The following is a 23,802-nucleotide window of genomic DNA, read 5'->3' as shown; positions in this document are numbered from 1 at the left end:
AAAAATGTTATGCCTCTCATTGGAAAGAAATAATTTGGCCCTTTTAGTATTAACTTACATTAAGTGCAGCTTACAGTATTGACATTTGATGCTTTAAGGAATATAAAAATAAGAGTCAATCCAATTCACAGGAGTGGGAAAGGTGGATTAAATTACCTTAATCTTACAAAAATATGTAGATATTACAAGTTTTGCCAGCTAAACTAGCTAAGCCAGATGAGTAATATTAAATCCAAATAAATCACACCAGTGCTTAAATGTATATGGACTTACATTTTTCATTTGCTTATTTGGAGATACTTTATGAAAATGAAAGCATCCCATATCCATGTCATGTTTTTAATTGTTCTAGTTGATTTATATCCTCATTTAGTCCCAACATTAATCTCAAAAGGCACTGACTGCATCAATTTCCCATCACCACCCTGTCCACCAATTTGCCCTTGCCTTGTAAGAAAGCTGTGGCTTCTCCAACATGCCAGGCACACTCCCGCTTGAGTGCCCAGACACTACTCATTCCTTTTGTCTGTGGCGTTCTTTCCCATGATCTTTATAGCTCACGCTCACCTACATTAGTATTATGCTTAAATGTTATCTAAGTAATCCTATAATCTGCCACCTCTTTCTAACTAATCATCATCTAACAAGATAATAAATGAATGTGGTGCACATGCACACATATGCATAAATAAAATTTGCTTCTAAAAAGTTACCTTCACAGAATCAAGGACTCTGCTTCATTTACTGCTGAAAACCCACTACAAGTGACGCTGCAATATTTGGTGACTGAATACTCTAAAAAGGGTTATCATTAGAAATACATTAGACAGGAAAGAGAAGTCCCAAATTCACCCAATTTCGGTATCTTTTATATATTATTACACAATGCCTGAAGAACCCCCATATCCTTATCACTACGCCCTCATGATGAAGCTGTCATCTGGTAGTTTGTGAGTAAAACTGGGGTCAAGAGTAGAAACCATTACAAAGTAAAACCTCAAGTTAAAAAATAAAAATGAGGTGGGGATAGGGGGAGGGGGAGTGGGGATTTGTTGCAGGAATTTCAAAACACATTAGACCTGAGCCTGACTATATAGAGAAGTATACTCTCAGAAATTTTTAATCAGTTGGAACTATTCTTTGGCAGCTAGATCAAGTTATTATTCATTCACATTACCCAAATGAACAAATATAACTAAAGGTTTTCTAGGCAAAGTCTTTAACTAATGTTAGCCAAATCTGCCAGGACAGAGTTTCGGTGACTCACCAAAACATCTGTCAGGTAGTCCACACTGTAGTTCTCACCATGCTTCCGTGCCTTGCCATTGATAGAGAGGGTGTAATTATAGTACTTAGAATTCTTCTCCTATTAAAGAGAGGAAAGTAAAATTTATAATGACATCAGCACATACAATGAAAGCTGAAAACCATGCTAGGTTAACTTATACTATTTAAATAGTGATAAGATGTTTTAAAAAGATAATTTTACAAGTCATGTTAAATTAGAATTTTTGGAGGATCCAAGATGGCTGCACAGGTAAACACCTAACCACAGCCGCACACAACAATTTCAATAAAATACAACTAAAATATAAAATGGACATTGCCCAGAGCTAGAGGAAAGTTGACTGACTGGAAATTCTACAACAAGAAGGAAAGAGAAAACTAGAAGGAAAATCAGAGGAGCTGTAAAAGCCTAAGGTACGGAGACACGAGGTGCACGTGGAGAGGACGGAGCCGGAGAGGAGGGGCGGCTGAGTGCCTGGCTGGCGTTTCCTAGCAGGAAGGAGATAAAAGCTCCAGATTGTGCTAAACCCCAGACCTGACAGCACTGAACCCCAGTTCTAGGCCAGACCCTGGGGACCCAGGCACATATAGAGGAAGCCTGGCCTGTGAGGCAGAATCTCGGGGGAGCGGCGAAAGGCAGAGCCCCCGGAGTCGCGCACATTGTGTGCAGAGGACAGACTGTTGACTCTGCTGCCAGATTGCCCTGGTAGGAAGGAAACAAAAGCTCCGGACTGTGCTGAGCCCCAGTTCCAACTGTTCTGAGCCCCAGTTCTAGGCCAGACCCCGGGGACCCAGGCTCATACAGAGGGAGACTGGGCTGTAAGGTGGAAACCTGGGGTAGCGGTGAAAGGCAGAGCGCCCGGAGGCGTGCACATTGCGCGCAGAGAAGGGACGGTTGGCTGTGCCGCGGGACTGCTCTGGCGGGAAGGAGACAAAAGCTCCAGACTGCTCTGAACCACACTTCCAACCCCACTTCCAACTGAACTGAACCCCAGTTCCGGGCTCATTGGGAGAGAGACTAGACTGGTAGCAGGCGAAACTCGAGGGCACCTCACTCTCAGAGGTGCTTGCGGCGAGTACCGAAGGACCCTGAGAAACACTGAGACTCAGGAGCCGCATAGGGCATGGCTGGCGTGGCTGAAAGAAGCCAAGGCTGTAGGCTCCACCCTGAAACCCCGCCCCATCCAAGCAGAACACAGAGACTTTTAAGGCTACCAACGCAGGGAAGCTGCGAAAATGCCGAGACAAGGAAATAGATCACTAACGAAAGAAATGGAGGACAAAAAGCGACTGGATATAGAGTTCAAAACCACGCTTATAAGGTTTTTCAAGAATTTCCTAGAAAAGATTGATAAGTCCTATGAGAATATGAAAAGGGATCAACTAGAAATAATAAGGAATCAATAAGAAATAATAAGGGATCAACAAGAAATAAAGAATACATTGTCTGAAATAAAACATATTATACAAAGTCCTAAAAACAGAATGGAAGATCGCAAGAATCAAGTCAAAGATTTGGAACATAAAGAGCCAGAAGACACTCCTCCGCAGAAGCAAGAAGACAAGAGAATCCAGAAAGTTGAAGATAATGTAAGAAACCTCTGGGACAACTTCAAGCGAACCAACATCAGAATTATGGGGGTCCCAGAAGAAGAGAGAGAGCAAGATATCGAAAACATACTGAAAGAAATAGTGACAGAAAACTTCCCCCACCTGGTGAAAGAATTAGACTTACAAGTCCTGGAAGCACACAGAACTCCAAACAAAAGGAATCTAAAGAAGACCACACCAAGACAAATCATAATTAAAATTCCAAGAGCAAAAGACAAAGAGAGAATATTAAAAGCAGCAAGAGAAAAGCAGGTAGTTACCTATAAAGGAGCACCCATACGATTGTCAGCTAATTTCTCAACAGAAACCATGAAGGCCAGACAGGAATGGCAAGAAATATTCAAGGTGATGAATAGCAAGAACCTCCAGCCAAAAATACTCTACCCAGCAAAGCTATCACTCAGAATCGAAGGCCAGATAAAGAGCTTCACCAATAAAAAAAAGCTAAAGGAGTTCATCACCACCAAACCAGAATTATATGAATTGCTAAAGGGGGTTCTTTCAGAAGAGAAAGTAAATAAAGATAAAAACTATGAACAACAAATACGTAACTATCAACAAGTGAATCTATTAAAAACCAAGGGAATTAAAAAAAAAATCTGATGAACAATATTAACTGTTGAATATAATAGAATCAGAGGTATGGAAGGGGAGTGAACTGACGATTCTTGGGGAAAAGGGGAGAGGGGGATGTGGGAAGAGACTGAACATAAACTGTGCACCTATGGATGAGGACAGTGAGAGGTGGGGAAAGGGCAGAGGGTGGGGTGGGAACCTGGTGGAGGGGAGCAATGGATGGGGGGGAAAAAAGAGGAACATTTGTAATAATATGAACAATAAAGATTTATTTTTTAAAAATTAGAATTTTTGAATAGGGTTTTAATTAACTACTAGCATAGTTTCAATAATATGTCCTACTTTTTATTTATTTTTATTTTTTGTTAAACCTCACCCAAGGATATTTTTTTCCATTGGATTATTTTAGAGAGTGGAAGGGAGGGAAAGAAGGGGTTGGTGGGAGAGATAAAAAAGAAACATCAGAGTGAGAGAGACACAATGATTGGTTGCCTCCCACACACATTCCAACTGGAGCCAGGGATGGAACCTGCAACCCAGGTACATGCCCTTGACTGGGAACTGAACCTGCATGGGCTGATGCTCTAATCACTGAGCAACACTGGCCAAGCCTGTCCTACTTTAAAAAAAACAAACGAACAGGAGTGGATCAGGTAGAACAGCAAAATATGTTGCTAAACGCCCACAAAGGAATTACTTGCAAATCAAAAGACTTTACTTCAGGGAGATGAAACAGCCCATCATAAAAGCAAACCAAGTTATGTCAATATCAGAGCTAAATCATGGAGTTCACACATTTGACATCTGTGGGCTGTAATCGTCACTGACTTCAGTAATCACTCACCAAGGCATACCAGTAGCTCCATCCCGGAGGAACGTATTCTAGCCCACCAGCAGCTGGGGCTCCATACTGAAAAGCAGACGAGAAGCAGGGCTTTAGAAGTCCTCAGACATAAAGAGACACAAACACACAGGACACGTGTAGAATCTTTTTAGATCAGTCCCTGAAACACGGCAGGCACTCACTTTTCCCAAACACACAAACCAGCAAAAAATAAAGGACACCATATTCCCAGAAACTTCTGAAGTATGAGCTGGCAAAATACAGGCCAAATCTAGCTGCTGTTTTGTATGGCCAGCAAGCTAAGATTTTTCCCACCCCCAGCCATTAAAAACATATACAGTCCAATCCTAAAAAGAATATAACATGTGACAGCTACATGAAATTGAAATGTCAGTGGTGATAAAGTTTATTGAAACACAGCCACACTCATCAGTTTTGTAACGTCTATGGCTGCTTTCATGCTACGATGACAGAGTTGAATACTTACAACAGAGCCATACAGCTTGCAAAGCCCAAATTATTTACTTCTGGCCCTTTATAGAAGATGGCCATATGGCTTAGGCCACAGGGCTCATTTGCTGAATAGTCCAACTGACCTAGTGACTAGCAACAGTGAAAATAACCCAACTATGAGCTACCAGCCAATAGTTTCTGTTGTCTTGATGATGAAATCTACTTTTATAACTGAGCAAGTGAAGAGACCATAGAATCATCCCACTCTACCTCAGCAAGGTTTAATACTGCCCACTTAAGGCAGAATTTAGCTTCTGAGAACGAAATCTTCGTATTTTATATATAAATATATTATATTTTTATTGATTTCAGAGAGGAGGGGAGAGGGAGAGGGAGATAGAAACATCAATGATGAGAGAGAATCATTGAGAGGCTGACTCCTGCATGCCCCCTTCTGGTGATTAAGCCAGCAACCTGGGCATGTGCCCTTGACTAGAATCAAACATGGATCCGTTCAGTCTGTAGGCCGATGCTATATCCACTGAGCAAAACCAGCTAGGGCTAAATCTTTGTATTTTAAAGAATTTCTCTTAATTTTGTATATATTAGATGCTCTTTAACATGCAAAGTAGTATAAGTTTTCTTTATGACCCATAGTCTTGACACAATGACCTAGTATCTGTACTTATATATTTCTCATTATTCTTTTCAAACTGAGTCATCTTCTTTCCAACCCACAAGAATGCAAATTCCCCTAATTATTGTGGGGAGTGGGAAAAGTGAAAAAAAATTCAGATCAGGTATTAAGATATTTAGCAACCAGATAAAAATATATAAGAAAATGTACATCTTCTCTCTGTCCTGCACTCCCAGTTTTCCTATTGAGTTAACCCCAAATACCCTCAAACACACTATTTCCTTTAAACCTAAATTCTGACTAAAAGTGAAGGCCAGTGAGGCCATGAAATCTGGCCTTGGCAGGTCACAATGCGGTCTCTCTCCATCTAGGCTCAAATAGCTGCACATGGACACTCAGTCACCTGCTCTAATGGCCTGACTGTCCCTGGCTCTGGGTGCTTTCTCTTTATCACTCATCTGTCCACATTCTGTTCCCACTTTTCAGGTTACAAAATGGGTTAAGCCTAAGTTGTAATTCAGGAAAGATACTAAAGAAATATTCTTCATTCTGATCCTAATACAGAGGAAATGGAAACAAAGATAACATGACAGCCACATGACAAGCAGAGTTCTTGAGTAAAAGGGGAAGATGTACACAGCAGCAGTCCTAGGATAATTATTATTATTATTTTAATCCTCACCTCAGGATTTTAATTTGTTTTTTAATCTCCACCTGAGGACATGCTTAGAGTGAAGGAGAGGGAGAGGAAAAAAGAGGGAGAAAAACATCAATTGGTTACCTTCCCTATGTGACAGGACCAGAGACTGAACATGCAATCCAGGTATATGTTCTGATGGGGAATTGAACCAGCAACCTTTCACTGAATAGGAAAAGGCTCAACCAACTGAGCCACTCCAGTTGGGGTAGGACAGTGGTCGGCAAACTGCAGCTCACAAGCCACATGCGGCTCTTTGGCCCCTTGAGTGTTCTAACGGCACTCGCCCAGGCTGAAAACCAACTTCTGCGCATGGGCCACGAAGTTTCAATTGCACTGTACGTGCGCACCCGCATGTGGTATTATGTGGAAGAACCACATTCAAGGGGCCAAAGAACCGAATGTGGCTCAGGAGCCGCGGTTTGCCAACCACTGAGCTAGGATATGCTTTTATTGATTTTTTTTTTTTTAATGGAACGCTTCATAAATTTGTGTGTCATCATTGTGCAGGGACCATGCTAACTTTTTCTTTATTGTTCCAAGTTTAGTATATGTGTTGCTGAAGTGAGCATTGATTTTTTTTTTTTTTTTTTTTTAGAGAGAAAAGGGGGGAATGGGAGGAGAGAAGAGAAAGGAGGGAGGGGGAAAAAACCAAACAAACATCAATCAACTGCCTCCTGTATAGATCTGACCAGGATCAAACCTGCAATCTAGGTATGTGCCCTGACCAAGAATCAAACCCATAACCTTTTTGGTGTAGAGGATGATGCTCCAACCAACCGACCCACGCGGTCGGGGCAGTCCTAGGATCATTTCTCAACAAATGCTCCTGAGACTATTTAAAAGAATAAATACAGTACCCAAATGATATAAATATGTTTATGTAAGTTCTTATTTATGGGCAGATTAGAAAACATTTGTCAAAAATCCTTTAAACATGACTTGAACAGATACTTATTTTTAAAAAAAAGTAGCATGAATTCTATTAGTAATTCACATTTAAAAAGCAGTTATTAAAAAAAGGGGGGAGAGGAATAATTAGACCATTCAACATACCTCATTTAAGTATTTTCCTGCAAAAAAGGTCTGGTAACCACACAATGATCTGAGAATTGCTGGGAAAGTATTTGGTTCTTGGATCTTCTGCCAAGACTTACTACTGCAGTTTCCCTCTAAAGTGTTGTTAACAACGTGATGATTATGTGGGTACTTCCCTGTCAGGATACTGGCACGGCTCGGGCAGCAAAGAGCACTTGGCACATACTACAAAGGAAACAGAAGCAAAAAGAATAAAGTTACACAAGAAAGACGAATTTCTCATAATTTCTAAAAAGAATTAAAGAAAGCTACCGTACTCAATATTTTAACTTCAAATATCTAGTTTCCCCTTATAGATATATTCTTTGCATATGACACATTTCCAAGCTGCCATATGTAATATAATAACAGTAAAGCAGATAAAACAAACCAAGAAACAGACTTCTTTTTTTAGCTGGTTTCTTTCTGCAGGATAACATGCTAGTCTAACCTCACCTCAAATAAATATTTACATACAAGGAGCACAGCATAGTGGGATCTAGGTCTTAACTAAAGATAAAGACTACTAGTACTTGAGTCCTAACTGGTTTGGCTTAGTAGATAGAGCGTGAAAATTACAAAATTTCAGCCTGCGGACTGAAGGGTCCCAGGTTCTATTCTGGTCAAGGGCATGTACCTTGGTTGCAGGCACATACCCAGTAGGGAGTGTGCAGGAGGCAGTTGATTGATGTAGTATCTAACCCTCTATCTCTCTCCCTTCTTCTCTATAAAAAAAAATCAATAAAATATATTTTATAAAAAAGACTACTACTTGAATTTAATGTAGCTGAGAAGTAGAAGGTCATGTTCAGGCTAATCTGTAGCTTTATGTATTTCCTGTATCATTTTATACATGAAAGAGATTTTTTTTTTCTACTTTAATTATGTTTCTATTTGCTACTATGATCAATAGACTTAACCTCATTTTACCCAATAATATCTGTGTAACTCTTAATGCACATTTAACAGAAGGGTAATACTAGCTTATACTTCCACCAGCAGAGAAGGCAGGCTCATTTGAGCATACCTTTGTCAAAATGACATAGTATCCTTTTTAAATACTTAGTATTTATTTGGCCTTTTATTGGATTTGACATTTTTAAATACTGGTGAACATTCTCCACATGCACAATGTCCAACTGTGCTTATGGGAATGGTCTGTTCAAGTGCTTTGCACATTTTTTCCTCTTGAGCTATTGACTTCTTGTTACATAAAACTGGAATTAAGAAAGGATTCAGTCATGCTACAAATACTTCCCGTTTTTTACTTTTGCCTTTTAATTTTGTTAGATGTTTGACTTTTGTAATTTTCACATTGGCAACTTTTAATTCTTTCCCTTTTTTGTTTCCTAATCTAATTTTTGGGAATTCCACACTGTTTATTGTATCTTCATATTACATTTTAGTATCCAGTAGAGCAATTTCTTCCTTTAAAAAAATTATCCTCATTGTTCTAACCTACTTATTATTCCAGATAACTTTGGATTCACTGAATTCAGCATAAAAAAATCTTATTAGGATTCTGATTAGAGTAAATACTTCATAATCTTGTTTCTTCCCATGGAAAGTAAGTGCATGTCTTCATATTAAGTAGCTTTTATTATATCACTTACTAAGTTCTGTAACTTTATATAGGTCTTAAAGAACCATTACTAGCTACCACTAGCTTATTTCCAGAGTCTGAATTTTCCTGCTATGTGAATAAGATTTTTTCTCCCTCCCATATTTCTCTAACTGGTTATATGGAAGTGTGTGTTTTTTTTTGTTTGTTTGTTTTTTGGTTGTTTGTTTGTTTGATTTCTACCTTACTAAGTTCTATTAAAAGTTTTCCATCAATTCTCATTTTCTAGGTAGACAACCCAAACAAGTGGAAATAATGATTTTGTCTTTTCCCAATAGTTTTACCTCTTAATTTTGCAAGACTATGCTAACGACTAGAGTTCAGAACAATATTAAGCAAGAGGTATTAGCCCTTTGCCTCCCTAACAACAGTGACCAGAGTATTTCACCTTAACTACAGATGTGCTATTTGTCTGAAATATTCATCTAAGGATGCATTCTTCCAACAGCTTAATAAATTACCAGGAAAAGATGCTAAAATTTCAGAGAATTTTCAATCATCTATTGGAATGAACATATAATTATCCTTCTTTCACTACCAATTCCATGTTGGTGGACAATATAATAAGCACCATTGTATAGTACAGTCAGCCCTCTGTATGTGTAGGTTCCGAATCCACAGATTGAATCAACCTCAGATTGAAAATATTCAGGGGAAAAACATTGCATTGTTGCAGACGTGAACAGTATAATTAGGTCTATGATGTGGTTGCATTTTGTACTGACCTTGTACAGTCTTTTTATTGTTACTATTCCCTAAACAACACAGTATAACAACTGTTTACATAGTATTTCCATTGCATTAGGTATTATCAGTAACCTAGAGATAACGTAAAGTCCACAGGAGTATGTGCCTAAGTTACATGCAAATACTATGCTATTACATGTAAGGGACTTGAGCACCCACAGATTTGGTATCTGTGGGGGTGGGGGTGGTCCTGGAACCAATCCCTCACAGATATCAAGGGATGACTGAAATCAATTATAAGTCAGGCAGGGATACAAGTGGTTGCTTTATATGTATCAATTCACTTAACCTCACATAAACCCTGAGATAAGTTTTAGTACTCCCATTTATAAATGTGGAAAACAAGGGCCAGAAAGCTTAATAACTTGCCCAAGATCACACAGCTGGAAAAGAGGCAGAGAGCATTTGAAAGTAGGCAGTTGGCTCCAGAGTCCGCACTCTAAAGCACAACACTAGGCTGCTACTCAATAGGCTACCAATTACTTGTGTATGTGCATGGTTCTCAAGTTTGCTAGCATTTGAGTTTCTGTACCTATGTTTATATATACATATATTTGTTTTATATATTCACACATACATACAATTGTTGTTGGCTTTGTTGCTATTGACTTTGTCAGGTTTGGCTTTCACAGTTAACTGGGTTTTGTAAAGGGGTCTGCAAGCTTTTACCATGGGACAGTTAACAGTTGACTTTTGTAATTTAGTCATTACAAAATAAATAGCATTAATGTTATTTGATGCTTACAATCCACATTCAAACCTCAAACAGTCAGGTTTGAAATAAAATTCTCAAGTTCTAAGTTGTAGAAAAGACTGGCTTAGAAATTGCCTGCAGAATATCTCCAATTGGTAAGAAGTAGTATTTCAATTAACAGAATTTATCACATTAAATAAGGTCCCTCCTTCAAATCAGGCTTTTAATTAGGGAAGAAAAAACAAAACAGACTACCCCAAAGAGAGTGCTTCTTCTTAGAACATACACACAATTAAAGTTAACAAAATTAAATTGGCTTTAAAACTTACAGCACTGGAGAAAGTCATCCCCATCTCTCCGATGAGAGCCTTGGTTTTCTTCAGTGGTGTCTGTAAAGCAAATAATTATCTGTTAAACTATTTATTTCAATCAACTACAATACACAGACCAAAATTTGTGGGTTTTGCATCTTATCTCAATCTCTATTCCCAATTGATCAGCTCCATCTGACCCTAAGAAACAGCCAAGAGAGTGATTCCGGAGATAAAGCAAACAGGTTTGGTTAGTCCGTTCTTTCCTAGCAAAGTTCAGGGCTTCATAATGCTTGCAGGAGGGGAAAGTTCACAGCTGATGGTATTTTTCTAGCAGTGCTGATTTCAATGTAATGAAATTTTGTGCCCTTATCTCATTTGTCACCAGACTCCTTAAGAGACAGGGCAGAACTATCTCCATTAATTCATCTTCTGAAAGAGGATGTGGGAAATGATATAAAAGGAGCTTTCCACCTTTTAAAAGTTATAACACTTAGGTTCTGAAAGCCAGCAAGAATGAGGCTCAGAGATTAAGTCAAATATCAGTCATTCAGTGGTGGAGCCCAGATGCACACTTTTGACTGCGAACGCACAGCCCTCTGCACTAGACAGATCACCACCTCAGGTAAGAACTTGAACCAGGTGGCAAACAGGTATACACAGAACCCTGTCAAACAAAAGACTAGTCAGAAATTATTTTGTTTATATCCTTGCTTTTTATCATTTATTCAAAATCTAAGATCCTGACAGATATAGAGAATAATTAGTATCAAATCCTACAGTGAGGATAAAAGTCTAAAGATGGTCATTTAAATACAAATAAAAAGGACCATATATCTGACTAAACTTTATTCAGATGCCACATAGCAAGAAAGGACCATTGAAGAGGCTCATTTTAGTTGTATTATGAGAGTCAATTCATGATGATTCTCAAGTACCTTTGAAATCTAGGACCATATTAAATGCATCTCTAAGTGTATTTTGTTGTATAATAGTTCCTTAAAGACAATCCAAATATATAACTGTGTCAACAAGAGCCTCATTTTCAATACTGTATAAATTACTTTCCTCCATTGTTTTGCATAGATAGAAGAAAAATGAAAGAACCCAAAAGCTCAAAAGGATGAGAATTTTAACATATTCAAGAAGAACTTTGAGCCAGCCAGTGTGGCTCAGAATTGAGCATTGACCCAGGAACCAAGAGGTCACTGGTTTGATTCCCAGTCAGGGCACATCTCCAGGTTGTGGGCTCAATCCCCATTGTGGGGCATGTAGGAGTTAGCGGATCGATGATGTTCCTGTCTCATCAATGTTTCTAGCACTCTATCCTTCCTTTTCCCTTCCTTTCTCTTTGAAAAAAAAAAAACAAAAAAACCCAAAAACTACTTTGATCATTTCATGAGTAGATGCATAATGGGTCCCCAAGAAATGCATGGGTAACCTTCAGAAACAATGTCACCAGTCATAATCTCCCATAAAGCATCCCTCGATGCTACACTCAGGTACAGAACATTGGGCTGCATAAAACATTAGATGGATGAAGAATCTGAGGTACAGTGAGGATATATGTGCAGGGAAATGAGTGCAGGGAAGGTGAGGAAAAGGTCCCTGTGAGTTGATTATATCTGTCTTAGCTATCAGACTGTCTGATAAATATGCAAAGTTACTGAGGAATATCTGATATACATTAAGACTCTATTGTGAGATTATACTAGTATAACATTTATTAAACACTTAATTTGCACCAGGCACTGACTGGTCTTGGCAATAGAAGTGGATAAAGATAGAAGGTCCCTGCCCTGAAGATCCTTGCACTCTTGGGGGCTTAAACAACTAACAGCATTCTGGGTGGTTAAAAATGCTATGAACAGAATAAACCAGGATGATATGCTTACAGCTGGTGGGAGGAAAAGTGGAAAACACTTTAGGTGATAGGTCAGGGATGGCCTCTTTCAGGAGGTAACCGGTACTGAGTCACATGATGATGAGTCAGCCCCACAAACGTGCAGGATAAGACGTTTCTAGGCTGAGTGAACAGCAAGTACAAAGGCTGCCAGAGAAGGACAGAGGCACGTGTGAGTGACAAAAAGCAGGGCACGTGTGGCAGAAGCAGTGCAATCAGTAATGCGGGGGGTGTGTGTGTGTGTGTGTGTGTGTGTGTGTGTGTGTGTGTGTTTGTGGGATAAGACAAGTTCAGAGAGTTAGACAGAAGCCAAAGAATTGATGGAGGGCTGCACAAGAATCTAGAGTTTAATGTAACAGATTTATATTAATAACCACAATCTTTAGATTATTCATAGTACAAATGATAAGCATAAAATCTGTGCTTCATCAAGTAAGTCCCAGGCAAGAAACCACACTGTACTGAAAATGTGTATGTGTGTCTGAATGCTAACAGGGATCCTTAAGATCTAAGCAAATATAATGACTGGTGAGGTTAAGGCCATACCACATTCTTCATGAAGCAGCCAATCTTATACTCGTATATAGATAAATGTGTTACTTTACTACATCCAAAGCAAAATCCCTTCCATAAAAATACCAAGGAGTCATTTACTTTCCTAGCTTCCATGTACACCTGCTCTGAAATAAAGTTTGGTAATTCTATAGCTAACTTTTCCTTTTCCTTTTTTAAAAAAAAATATATTTTATTGATTTTTTACAGAGGAAGAGAGAGGGAAAGAGAGATAGAAACATTGATGAGAGAGAAACATCGATCAGCTGCCTCTTGCACACCCCCTACTGGGGATGTGCCCGCAACCAAGGTACATGCCCTTGACCAGAATCGAACCTGGGACCTTTCAGTCTACAGGCCGATGCTCTATCCACTGAGCCAAACCGGTTTCGGCAAACTTTTCCTTTTTCAATGGAAAACCATTCTGCTTTAAGCAAACCAAAGACATCATGTAAATATTTATTCTTCCCCTACATTTCATTACAATTCCTCCCCTCACTTCCTTGAAATTTTAACCCTATGTCAATTTTTCTAGAGTGAATGATTTTTTAAAAACCATCCTGTGCTTCTGTGAAAAACAGGATGTCCACCACACCATAATTACATTTAAATAAAATCAAGAAATTGAACCCAGGCCAGTGTAGCTCAGTTCCAGGGCACATATCCAGGTTGGGTGTTCAATCCCCGGTCAAGCTGCGTATTGGAAAGCAATCAATTGATGTTCCTCTCTCCCACTGATGTTTCTCTCTCTCCTTCGTCCCCTCGCTCTAAAATTGTAAGTATGTCTTCAGGTGAGGATTAAAAACAAATAATTCAAGAAATCTACAAGAAGAGTTCCCTGAGTAAAAAACCAACAACAAACAAACAAACAAAAAACAACCTAAAAAGGAAATCCCAGATACCTGCAACAAATACAATGAAATATTAAAGAGGACACTACCACATAAAAGACTATTTCAAAGATGACAGGTTTCACATTAAGCCACAATACAAGTGTTACAATCCTTTCATCTGAATTAGTCTGCGGGGATTGACCAGTTAATTTTGCCAACTGTGGTGGCAATTCATAATCCTTTTTTTTTTTTTTTTTTTGGGGGGGGGGGACCAAGAAATGAAGATAATATATATAAAGTATTTGTTACATGTAAATTAAGGAGTTCCCTGACCCCACTGGTGCTCCTGAATGTCGCCTGAAGAATCTCTGACCTGTGGTGTAAGTAACGCTAATGTGGGCATGCGGAATAACATCTGTAAGACAGTATTATCACAGTATTTTCGAACAGGAGAGAAAGCATGGGGCTCTGAGGTCATTACACACCAGGCTTTGCCCCTCACTAGCTGGCCAAGCTATAGCCCCCTCTAAATTTCAGTTTCCTCTTCGTTAAGATAAGGACAATACCTACAGCAGAGGACTCCTGCGATGACTGAAGCACAAATATAAAACACCTCATACTCTGGCTCCAAGTAGAATCTCAAATGTTATATTGTCTTAGCTCTTCCCCTTCAAGTCCTGTTTGACAACTAGTCATAAAGTATTCTGTAAAAGCCTACAAGAGAAGCAAGAATTCTCCAGAGTTGCAGCACTAAATTCAACTTGTTCCCTCCACACAATTTTGGCTCTTCTCTCCAGTACAAACACCTATAAAAAAGAAACTTCTGTGGTTTAAAGAAGCAAATATGACTCACATGCTAAGGGGAAGAGACCACATCTGTGGCCTACAAAAAATGAAAGAAAATGAATTCTGAACACCACATCTTGTATTTAAGTGATGAACTTTGTTTTCAACAGAAATGTGAAAGCTTTACCTTTTTTAAAAAAACAAAACAAAACACACACACACTTTTCTTTCTTTTTAAAAATATACTTCCTTATTGATTTCTGGGAGGGAGGGAGAGGGAGGGAGAGAGAGAGAGAAACATCAATGATGAGAGAGAATTATTGATCAGCTGCCTTATGCAAACACACACCCCTCCCCCACTAGGCATGTGCCCTTGGCCCGAATCACACCCGGGACCCTTTCGTCCGCAGGCCAACGCTCTATCCACTGAGCAAAACCAGCTAGAGCGAAAGCTTTACCTTTCAATTATGCTTCAGTCACTAAACTATGATTAATTTTTGATAGAGGTGGCTTGTTTTTCCTGGATAAAATACTTTTCAAGGATACAAGAGGTATTTTCTTTAAAAAAAAAAAAACAAAAAGAAAAAAACAAGGAGTTTTGTGAGGAGGAGAAGTGTAGCTGTTAGAACGGTGGGAAAAAAGAACAAAATAAAATCCAGGAGGGCAAGACTTTTCAATGTCAATGTGACTGAATAGAAATTAAAAGGCAATGAGGCGTATGTGTCAGGAATGTGGAGTCAAAGTGCAAGCGTCTTAAAACATCAGCTAGAAAAGAATCTCATACTCTTGAATACAACCCCGAGTTAATATTTTCATTAACAACCCAGAAATGCATATACATATGGATATGGATATGCTTAACCTTTACCACATGTACCGCACAGACATTTTCTTATTTTCGGAGTCTGTTCCACAGGAAAGTGAAAATGCTAGTAGTTACTAAACTGATTTCACAACTCACTTATGGACAGGATGAAAGACACTGAACTAGGGTGTTATTACACAAAGTTAGGAACCTCTTGCCTGAAGTGTTTTCATAATCTCAGCATTTTGCTAAAAGCAAAAAGAGAAGTGAAAGCAAGCAAGCAAAAAAAAGCACTTGTTCTTAAAAAAGAGGAATACCAGACCCAGAATCAGAGAACTAGTCAGGATTCTGACTTGACTGCCTCCACTATTTATGTGCCTCGGGCAAACCACTTTCTGTGCTCTCCTGAGAAGGGGCTTGGGTGGATAGGGTCATAAACATCAAGACTCTTAACGATACAGAGGCAAAATCAACTCTGGAAAAGAATGAAGACTCATGACAACACCCAGATGCTACAAAATGGAACACGGACGGTATCGAATGCCATCAGCCAGGTGTTCAATTAGGCTAATTGGATTTTCTTGATTCTTGGGAGGCAAAGCACACCCTGAATAAATAGTTCGAAACCTACCCACCAGATTAGTTCATTTCAGCACTTGTTTTTATAAATATCAGGCACAGACAATGCACCCAGGGACAAAGGCGGGGGTGGCCTAGGTCCTCCCACTAGAAGGGGCTGTACTAGTCTTCTAATCCAAAAAATACTCAAGGCTTGCATTTCCTCGGCCAACACCTGCTCCTCACTGGTTCTGCCCACCCCTAACTGGTGTCCACCTATGCATCCCGAGATCACGAGGGAACGCAGGCTCCGCAGCCGTCAGGTCCAGACTAGAAGCTCCTCGTAGCGCGTGTGTATGTGTGTGTGTGTCACCTTCCAAGAGACGCTGGAGCAAGAGGAGGAAATAGAGTCCTGCGGCCCCTCAGTCCTGCATCCAGGGCCTGGCGAGGCCAAAGCAAACCTACCCAGGGTCCGGTCAGCCTGTCCAGGGGGCCGGGGCGGGGATGGGGAAAGGGGGCAAGACACCAGGGAGTCCGCCCGGGAGAGGGAGAGGGAGAGGGGCGGGGCGGGAACAGGAGTTACCATGCCGCCGAGCACTTCGTCCTGGTCGTCGGTGAGGAGCAGCACCACGTTGGGCCTCCGAGAGCCGGCCGCCGCCGCCCGGGAGCCCCCCAGGCAGCAGCCCGGCAGCAGCGGCAGCAGCAGGACCAGCAGCGCCGGGCGGCAGGAGCGCAGGTGGCGGGGGCTGTGCCGCCCGGGCCCGCCTGCGCCCAGAGGCAGGAGCCGCATGGCGGACAGGGCTCCGGGGGACACCCCGGGACGGTGTGTGGGGGGACGCGCTGGCGGCTGAAGGGCGAGAGGCCGAGGAGCCCCGGAGAGAGTCGGCGAACCGGGAAAGCCGGGGGCCGGGGTCAGGCGTTTTCTCCCCAGGCGCGGTCACGTGAGCGGGGACGGGGGTGGAGCGAGTCGTGAGGTCACGTGGGGCGGCGGGGCGGGGCGGGCCGCGGACGGAAGGGAGGGAGGGGCGGGGCCAAGGCAGGGAACCCGGAAGTGGGCCGAGCCTGGGGAGAAGTGCTGAGAGCTTAGGTTCTGGTGTGGTTTTAGTAGGACCAGTTTCTGAGCACTTGGTGCAAAAACTGTAAGACGGAGCAAGGATAAGATGAAAAGGGGGAGGGAGAGAAAGGAGGAATGTACCTAGTGAGATCAGGAGGTAGGCAGAGTCTGGGTTTTTACCATGTTTAATCCCCAAGACAAAAAACACTAATCGAGGACCTTTATATTTAACGGTTTTGATTTTCTTTGCAACTCAGCTATTCAATTTTGAGCTTGATTCCTAGTCAGCTATCTCTCTCTCTCTCTCTCTCTCTCTCTCTCTCTCTCTCCCTAACTCCCTCTCTCCCTTTCTCTTTCTCTCTCTCTCTCTCTTAAAAATATATTTTATTGATTTATTACAGGAAGGGAGGGAGATAGAGAGTTAGAAACACCGATGAGAGAGAATCATCAATCAGCCGCCTCCTGCCCACCCACTACTGGGGATGTGCTCGCAACCAAGGTACATACCCTTGACCAGAATCAAACCTGGGACCCTGAGCCAAACCGGTTAGAGCACTCTCTCTTTTTTAAAATTCTCTCCTGAGGATATTTTTCCAGTGATTTTAGAGAGTGTGGAAGAGAGAGGGAAAGACAGAAAAATCAAGTGAGAGAAACACATAGATTGGTTGCCACCGGAAGGAGTGGGAAAAGACTGCAACTGAGGTACAAGCCCTTGACCAGAATGGGCTCTGAGATGCTCCCTCCCTAGGCCAAGACTCTATCCACTGAGCCAAACCGGCTAGAGATCCACATCAGCCCTCTTAATTCCAAGCCTGGTTATATGTTACTCCAAGGCTGTTAATAGTGGTTTCAAACAAATCAACAATTTAGTGTATCCTGGCAGTCTAATGTTCCTTAATGAGTTTTCAAATATTTACCCTAATATTTCTCGGTGAATTTTCTGTTTGATTTTCACCAGCGGATATGTTGATTGATTGTAGAGAGAGGGTGGGGGAGAGAAACATCCATGTGAGAGAGAAATATAAATCCATTGCCTCTTGTTAGTGCCCCAGACATGACCCAGATCCTACAACCTAGGCAAGTGTCCTGACCAGGAATCAAGCCAGGACCTCTGCCCGGCCTTATGTGGGATGATGCTCCAACCAATGGAGACACACTGGCCAAGGCATCTTGGTGAATGTTTGAAAGCCACCTTAGAAGATGTTGGAGGATGTGGTCATTGAATAAAAACTAAACCATATTAAGCAATCTTTAGAAAGTCCCATGAAACCGGAGTGTCTGTGGTGGCTCTAGACCTGCTCTACCATGCCCCTCTGCTGAAATATAGGAAAACAGAAACTTTCCCGGCAAGGTGAGTGGCCAAGCCTTATTCCCAACTCAGAACAATAGGCTGTACCTCCTGGCTTCTAACAAAGTGTGTATTTTCTAAGCTGGATCATCCAACACAAAAAGTCTTTTAAACCCTGTGAAAGCACTGTACCAGAAGGTAAAAATAATTGTGGAAGTACTTCAAAGTGTCATATATATACAGCTATAAGTGTTAGACAATAGAAGTATTGTGCCAGTTTTCTACTAGTGGCAACTAGTAGAAATCGGCACCAAAAAGAGGATCCCATGTAGAACCAGGTTGCGTTGAGGGCATGGAGATTAAGTGTAGGGTGGCCGAGGCAGCTGGAAGTCGCGTGGCAAAGTTAGAAAGAGGAGGAAGCTTTGTAGATGAAAGGCTCCATAAATCTGCATAGATTATCCTTTTGAGTCTTCATTGAACACTAAGGTGTATTTTATTGGATAAAGACACCGGATGGTAAGACAAAGAATAACTAAGGAGATGTAATAATTCTTAAAGGAGGGGGAGATGTTTGAGAACCAGCCAGAAGGGAAAGTCTTCCTTAATCACAAAGGACATTGAGTTGAGAACCCAGGAAGGTTATTCCTTACTAGTCAAGCTAAATTATCATAAATGAAAGGTACTGTACACCTATGATAACAAAATTTAAATACAAGTCTCAAAATATCAAGCTGACCTGCAAAAACCATAATTTGCCTGTCAAAACAAGGCCTCCACTCTTTAAGGAAAGATAAGAAAATCTAAATATTCAACAACATAAAATTCACAATAGAAGTTCCTACTTCCAATATAAAAATACACAGGCCACCAAACAGGAAAATATGAGCAGTAACCAGGAGAAAAATCAGTAATAACTGACAGAGATGAGGGAATTAAAGCAAGGTGATAAAACACCTAGTATAACTATGTGTTACCATATAGTTTAAACCAGCAGTCACCAACTGGTGGTCCGTGGACCATTGGTGTTCTGTGAGGTCCGAAAGTTTGGCGACCATTGGCTTTAAACAAATCTAGACTGCCTGGGTATCCTGCAGGACCTCCTACCCATCCATCACATTGATGGCATCATGTTGATTGGGCAGGATGAACAAGAGGCATGCTGGAATCTTTGTTATGACACGTGCTCTGGAGCATGGGAGATAGACCTTATGAAAATTCAGGAAGTTGGCACTTCAGTAAGAATTTTAGGGGCCCAAGGATATGCCAGGACATTGTCTCTAGAGTAAAAACAAACTGTTGTATTGATATTTTGCATCTCTTACTACAAAGCAGCAGCAGTGTTTGGTAGACTACTTTTGTCTTCTGTGTGCAACCCATCCTATCTAGGAATACTGCCCCAGCCTACATAGACTAGTTCCCCCTTTTCTGCAGTTTTATTTTCTGCCGTTTCAGTTACCCACTGTCAACCATGGTCAGGAAATATTAAATGGAGAATTTCATAAATAGACAATTTGCAAGTTTTAAATTGCACCCCATTCTGAGTAGCTTGACGACATCTTGCACTATTTCCTCTCTGCCCCACACGGGTGGGCATCCCTTTGCTCAGCATACCCATCAGTCACTTAGTAGCCATCTAGGTGATCAGATCTACTGTTTAGGTTTCGCAGTGCTTGTGTTCAAGTAGCTGTATTTTACTTAATAATGACTCTAAAGCACAAGAGTAGTGATGCTGGCAATTTGGACATGCCAAAGATAAGCCGTAAAGTGCTTCCTTTAAGTGAAAATATATGTATCTATAAGAAAAAAAACAAACAAACCCATAGTATATATGGGGCTCAATATTATCCTCCGTTTCAGACATCCACTGGGGGTCTTGGAACATGTCTCTCAACCCCTTATAAGGGGGGACTGTTGTACAGAGTGTCATGAAAGGCTGTCATCTTTGAGTGGCCCCTGGGGGTGGAAAGCGCTCAGTAGCAGGCAGGGCTGGCTACATAATCTGCAGGGCCCTTTGTGAAGATCTCCATATGACATATTTATACTCAGCAGAAATCACTCACCATGGAAGTGGCACTAAACAACAAATTAGACAAAACAGCTTAGTCAGTTGTTAGCCAGCCTTTGCCAAGTGGCTACCTAAGTGCTGGTATAGACACCTCATTTACTCTCAGAAAAATGTCACTTGAGTACAGGTGAGAGATCAGAATTTTGGTTCTCAGCTCTGACTCAGGCTTAATTAATATTTAAATATTACACTAGATTTCAAAATAACGGAACATAACAGAAAATAACAGAACAGAACATACATTGAGCAATCACAATTTAAATTATTTTTCATTTATTGATTTTATATAGAGAGAGGAGAGGGGGAAAAAAAACATTGATTTGTTTTTCCACTTTTATTTTTCAATATATTTTATTGATTTTTTTACAGAGAGGAAGAGAGAGGGATAGAGAGTTAGAAACATCGATCACAGCTGCCTCTTGCACACCCACTACTGGGGATGTGTCCGCAACCAAGGTACATGCCCTTGGCCGGAATCAAACCCAGGACCCTTCAGTTTGCAGGCCGATGCTCTATCCACTGAGCTGAACCGGTTTCAGCTGTTTTTCCACTTTTTATGCACTCATTGGTTGCTTGTATGCGCCCTGACCAGAGTTGAAACCTGCAAGCTTGGTATATCAGGACGAGGTTTTAACCCAGTGTCTCAGCAAACTGTGTCTCGCGAGCCACATGCGGCTCTTTGGCCCCTTGAGTTTTTAGCAAAGGCCATCTTAGGAGTACCCTAATTAAGTTATTTATAATGCACCTACCTATATAGTTTAAGTTAAAAAAATTGGCTCTCAAAAGAAATTTTGATCATTGTACTGTTGATATTTGGCTCTGTTGACTAATGACTTTGCTGACCACTGCTGTAACCAAGTTCAGCCACCAAGCTAGGGTCAAGCAATTGCAATGTTTTATTCTCACAAAGGAAAGGTTATGTTCTGTTATTTTGAAATCTAGTGTAATATTTAAATATTAATTAAGCCTCAGTCAGATTAGGTCTCCAAAGCACTCAAATGTTAAGACTTACATATCATTTAACATTAATAGTGCTTACTTATTGATCATATATTATGTATTACTATGCATTTTCTAAAGTCTGTCTAAAGCTTGATAGCTTTTACAAATACTAAAATCCTGTTTTTACTTCTTATTCCAACTTTTTGAATTGTAAACACAAGAGCCTTGTTCATGTATAGTTATTAAACTGAAAATAGATTTCACTGTATTTCAAGCATGTAAAAATCATAATCAGCAGACCCAAAGAGCAAAAGTGAGCTACCATGTGGAGAAGCTGAAACACAGCACTGACCTTTTGCATTTCTCATGTGATTCTGGAATGAGTAATCCCCGAAGGATCAAAGTAAAAGGTTAACTGCCAGATTTTACAAATCAGCCAAGAATAATCAAAGCTTTCATCATAGCAATTTAGTCTTTATGTGTATGTCTGCACATGCTGAAAAAAAATTACCAAATTATCAAAAATGTTGAATCTTGTTAAGGTGGTTTCAAATAATAGGTGTCAGAAGGTTATTGACAAGACCCTGATACATGCTTGGAAATAATTTAAATGTTCACCGTCTATAGTTTGTACACTAGATTTACATAGATTGCACTTGATAGACTATATTAAATTGTACTTGACTTTGAGATAGATGCTTCTTAGCTCCTTGTAAATATGATGCAATATTGGACCTTATATTTGGTATAAAATAAGTGGTATAATTATTTAAATATTAAAACTAAAGTGTCAAACAAATTGAAACACTAATTATTGTTAGTAGCATAGCTAACCATAGTAAATTCAATTTTAACTATTTTCTTTAGTCACGATCAGTTCAAAATCATATTGTTAGATCAATGGTTTTCTCTCTTTGTTTAAAATATAATTTTATTGATTTCAGAGAGGAAGGGAGAGGGAGAGAGAGATGGAAACATCAGTGATGAGAGAGAATCATTGACTGGCTCCTTTTTGCACGCCCTCTACTGGGGATTGAGTCCACAACCCACGCGTGTGCCCTGATCAGGAATCAAACCATGACTTCCTGGTTCATAGTTGATGCTCAACCATTGAGCAACACTGCTGGGCCAAAGGTTATCTCTTACATCCTTCCAGGCACCAATTAGCAGTAATGTAGTATACAAAAATGGGCTTCCCTTTGCTACCTCTAAGATTCTATTTAATGGAACTCACTTTTCTTAAAAGGTTGGTAATTGGTTGGTCTTATCTCTAGTTTTTATTTAATTAATTCAGTTAATTAATTCAACAAATATTTATTGAGTACCTCTAATGCAATAGGGACTGTTCTAGGTGGTGGGCAAACATCAGTGAACAAAACAGACAAAAATTCCTGCCTTCAGGAGTATACTTTACAGTGTGAAAGTCCATCTAGTTGTGGTAAGTCCTCCTAGACCTGAACTACCTGCTTGGTTGAGGTTCACTTTCGTTTGGGTGACCTCTGTTGCAGGGTTTTTTTTTTGTGTGTTTTTTTAAAATCTATGGTACTTAAAACACCTGTCTGGTAAATAATTAATCCTGAAAAAAGGGAAATTCACTTTCTAAGGGAATAGCTGTTGAAGAGCCACCAGCTACCGTGTTTCCCCGAAAATAAGACATCCTCCGAAAATAAGACCTACTTACAAGTTTCCTTCTGAGTGAAATATAAGGCATCCCCCCGTAAATAAGCCCCCCCCCCTTCCCCCGGCTCTATCTCAGAAAGCTATGGCTAAACATGAGAGATTTGGTCCACTGATTCTGAAAGAAATGGAGTCACAAGAAATTCACCAGGAAATTCAGGAATTTGATTGTTTTTATATTTTATTGATTTTTTTTTTTTTTTTTTTTTTTTTTTTTTTTTTTTTTTACAGAGAGGAAGGGAGAGAGAGAGAGAGAGATAGAAACGTCAATGAGAGAGAAACATCGACCAGCTGCCTCTTGCACACCCCCTACCGGGGATGTGCCCGCAACCAAGGTACATGCCCTTGACCGGAATCGAACCTGGGACCTTTCAGTCCGCAGACCGATGCTCTATCCACTGAGCCAAACCGGTTTCGGCAGGAATTTGATTGTTATGATGATGTTCCAGAAGATGATGACATGATTGTCATTGAATAAATGAGTAAATTATTGATACTGTAGGATTCACAGTTTGGTTTGTGTTGACAACTACCATACTACCGTACCATATACAGGTAATAAATTTCTTTAATTTTCATTTAACAATAAATGTGTACCGTATTCTTCTTCATGGAAAAATAAGATATCCCCTGAAAATAAGACCTAGCGCATCTTTGGGAGCAAAAATTAATATAAGACACTGACTTATTTTCGGGGAAACAGGGTCGAACTCCAGCTGAATGTATATACCAAAATTACAAGCCCCTATCTTTCAAATTTCTTTCTTGCTGGACCATAATTATC

The 23,802-nt window shown here is 40.3% G+C and overlaps 1 protein-coding gene across 2 annotated transcripts in view; it reads right to left on the bottom strand.

Annotated features, from left to right (window-relative positions):
- Positions 1-16,948, bottom strand: part of GNS (glucosamine (N-acetyl)-6-sulfatase) — a 44,189-nt gene extending 27,241 nt beyond the window's left edge. For both annotated transcript variants that reach the window (XM_084877591.1, XM_084877592.1), the window contains exons 1-5: positions 16,576-16,948; positions 10,574-10,633; positions 7,162-7,368; positions 4,319-4,384; positions 1,268-1,366 (exon numbers count right to left, since the gene is read on the bottom strand). In XM_084877591.1, coding sequence (XP_084733717.1) covers positions 1,268-1,366; positions 4,319-4,384; positions 7,162-7,368; positions 10,574-10,633; positions 16,576-16,782 — 639 coding nt within the window. In that variant the 5' untranslated portion in view covers positions 16,783-16,948. The remainder of the gene's footprint in view (positions 1-1,267; positions 1,367-4,318; positions 4,385-7,161; positions 7,369-10,573; positions 10,634-16,575) is intronic.
- Between the last annotated feature and the right edge of the window lie 6,854 nt (positions 16,949-23,802).

Source organism: Pipistrellus hanaki, assembly GCF_964339955.1.
Source record: "Pipistrellus hanaki genome assembly, chromosome: 3".
In the NCBI taxonomy this organism is placed as follows: Eukaryota; Metazoa; Chordata; class Mammalia; order Chiroptera; family Vespertilionidae; genus Pipistrellus; species Pipistrellus hanaki.
The sequence above is the reverse complement of the archived record's forward strand: the minus strand, read 5'-3'. Positions and strand labels throughout refer to the sequence as shown.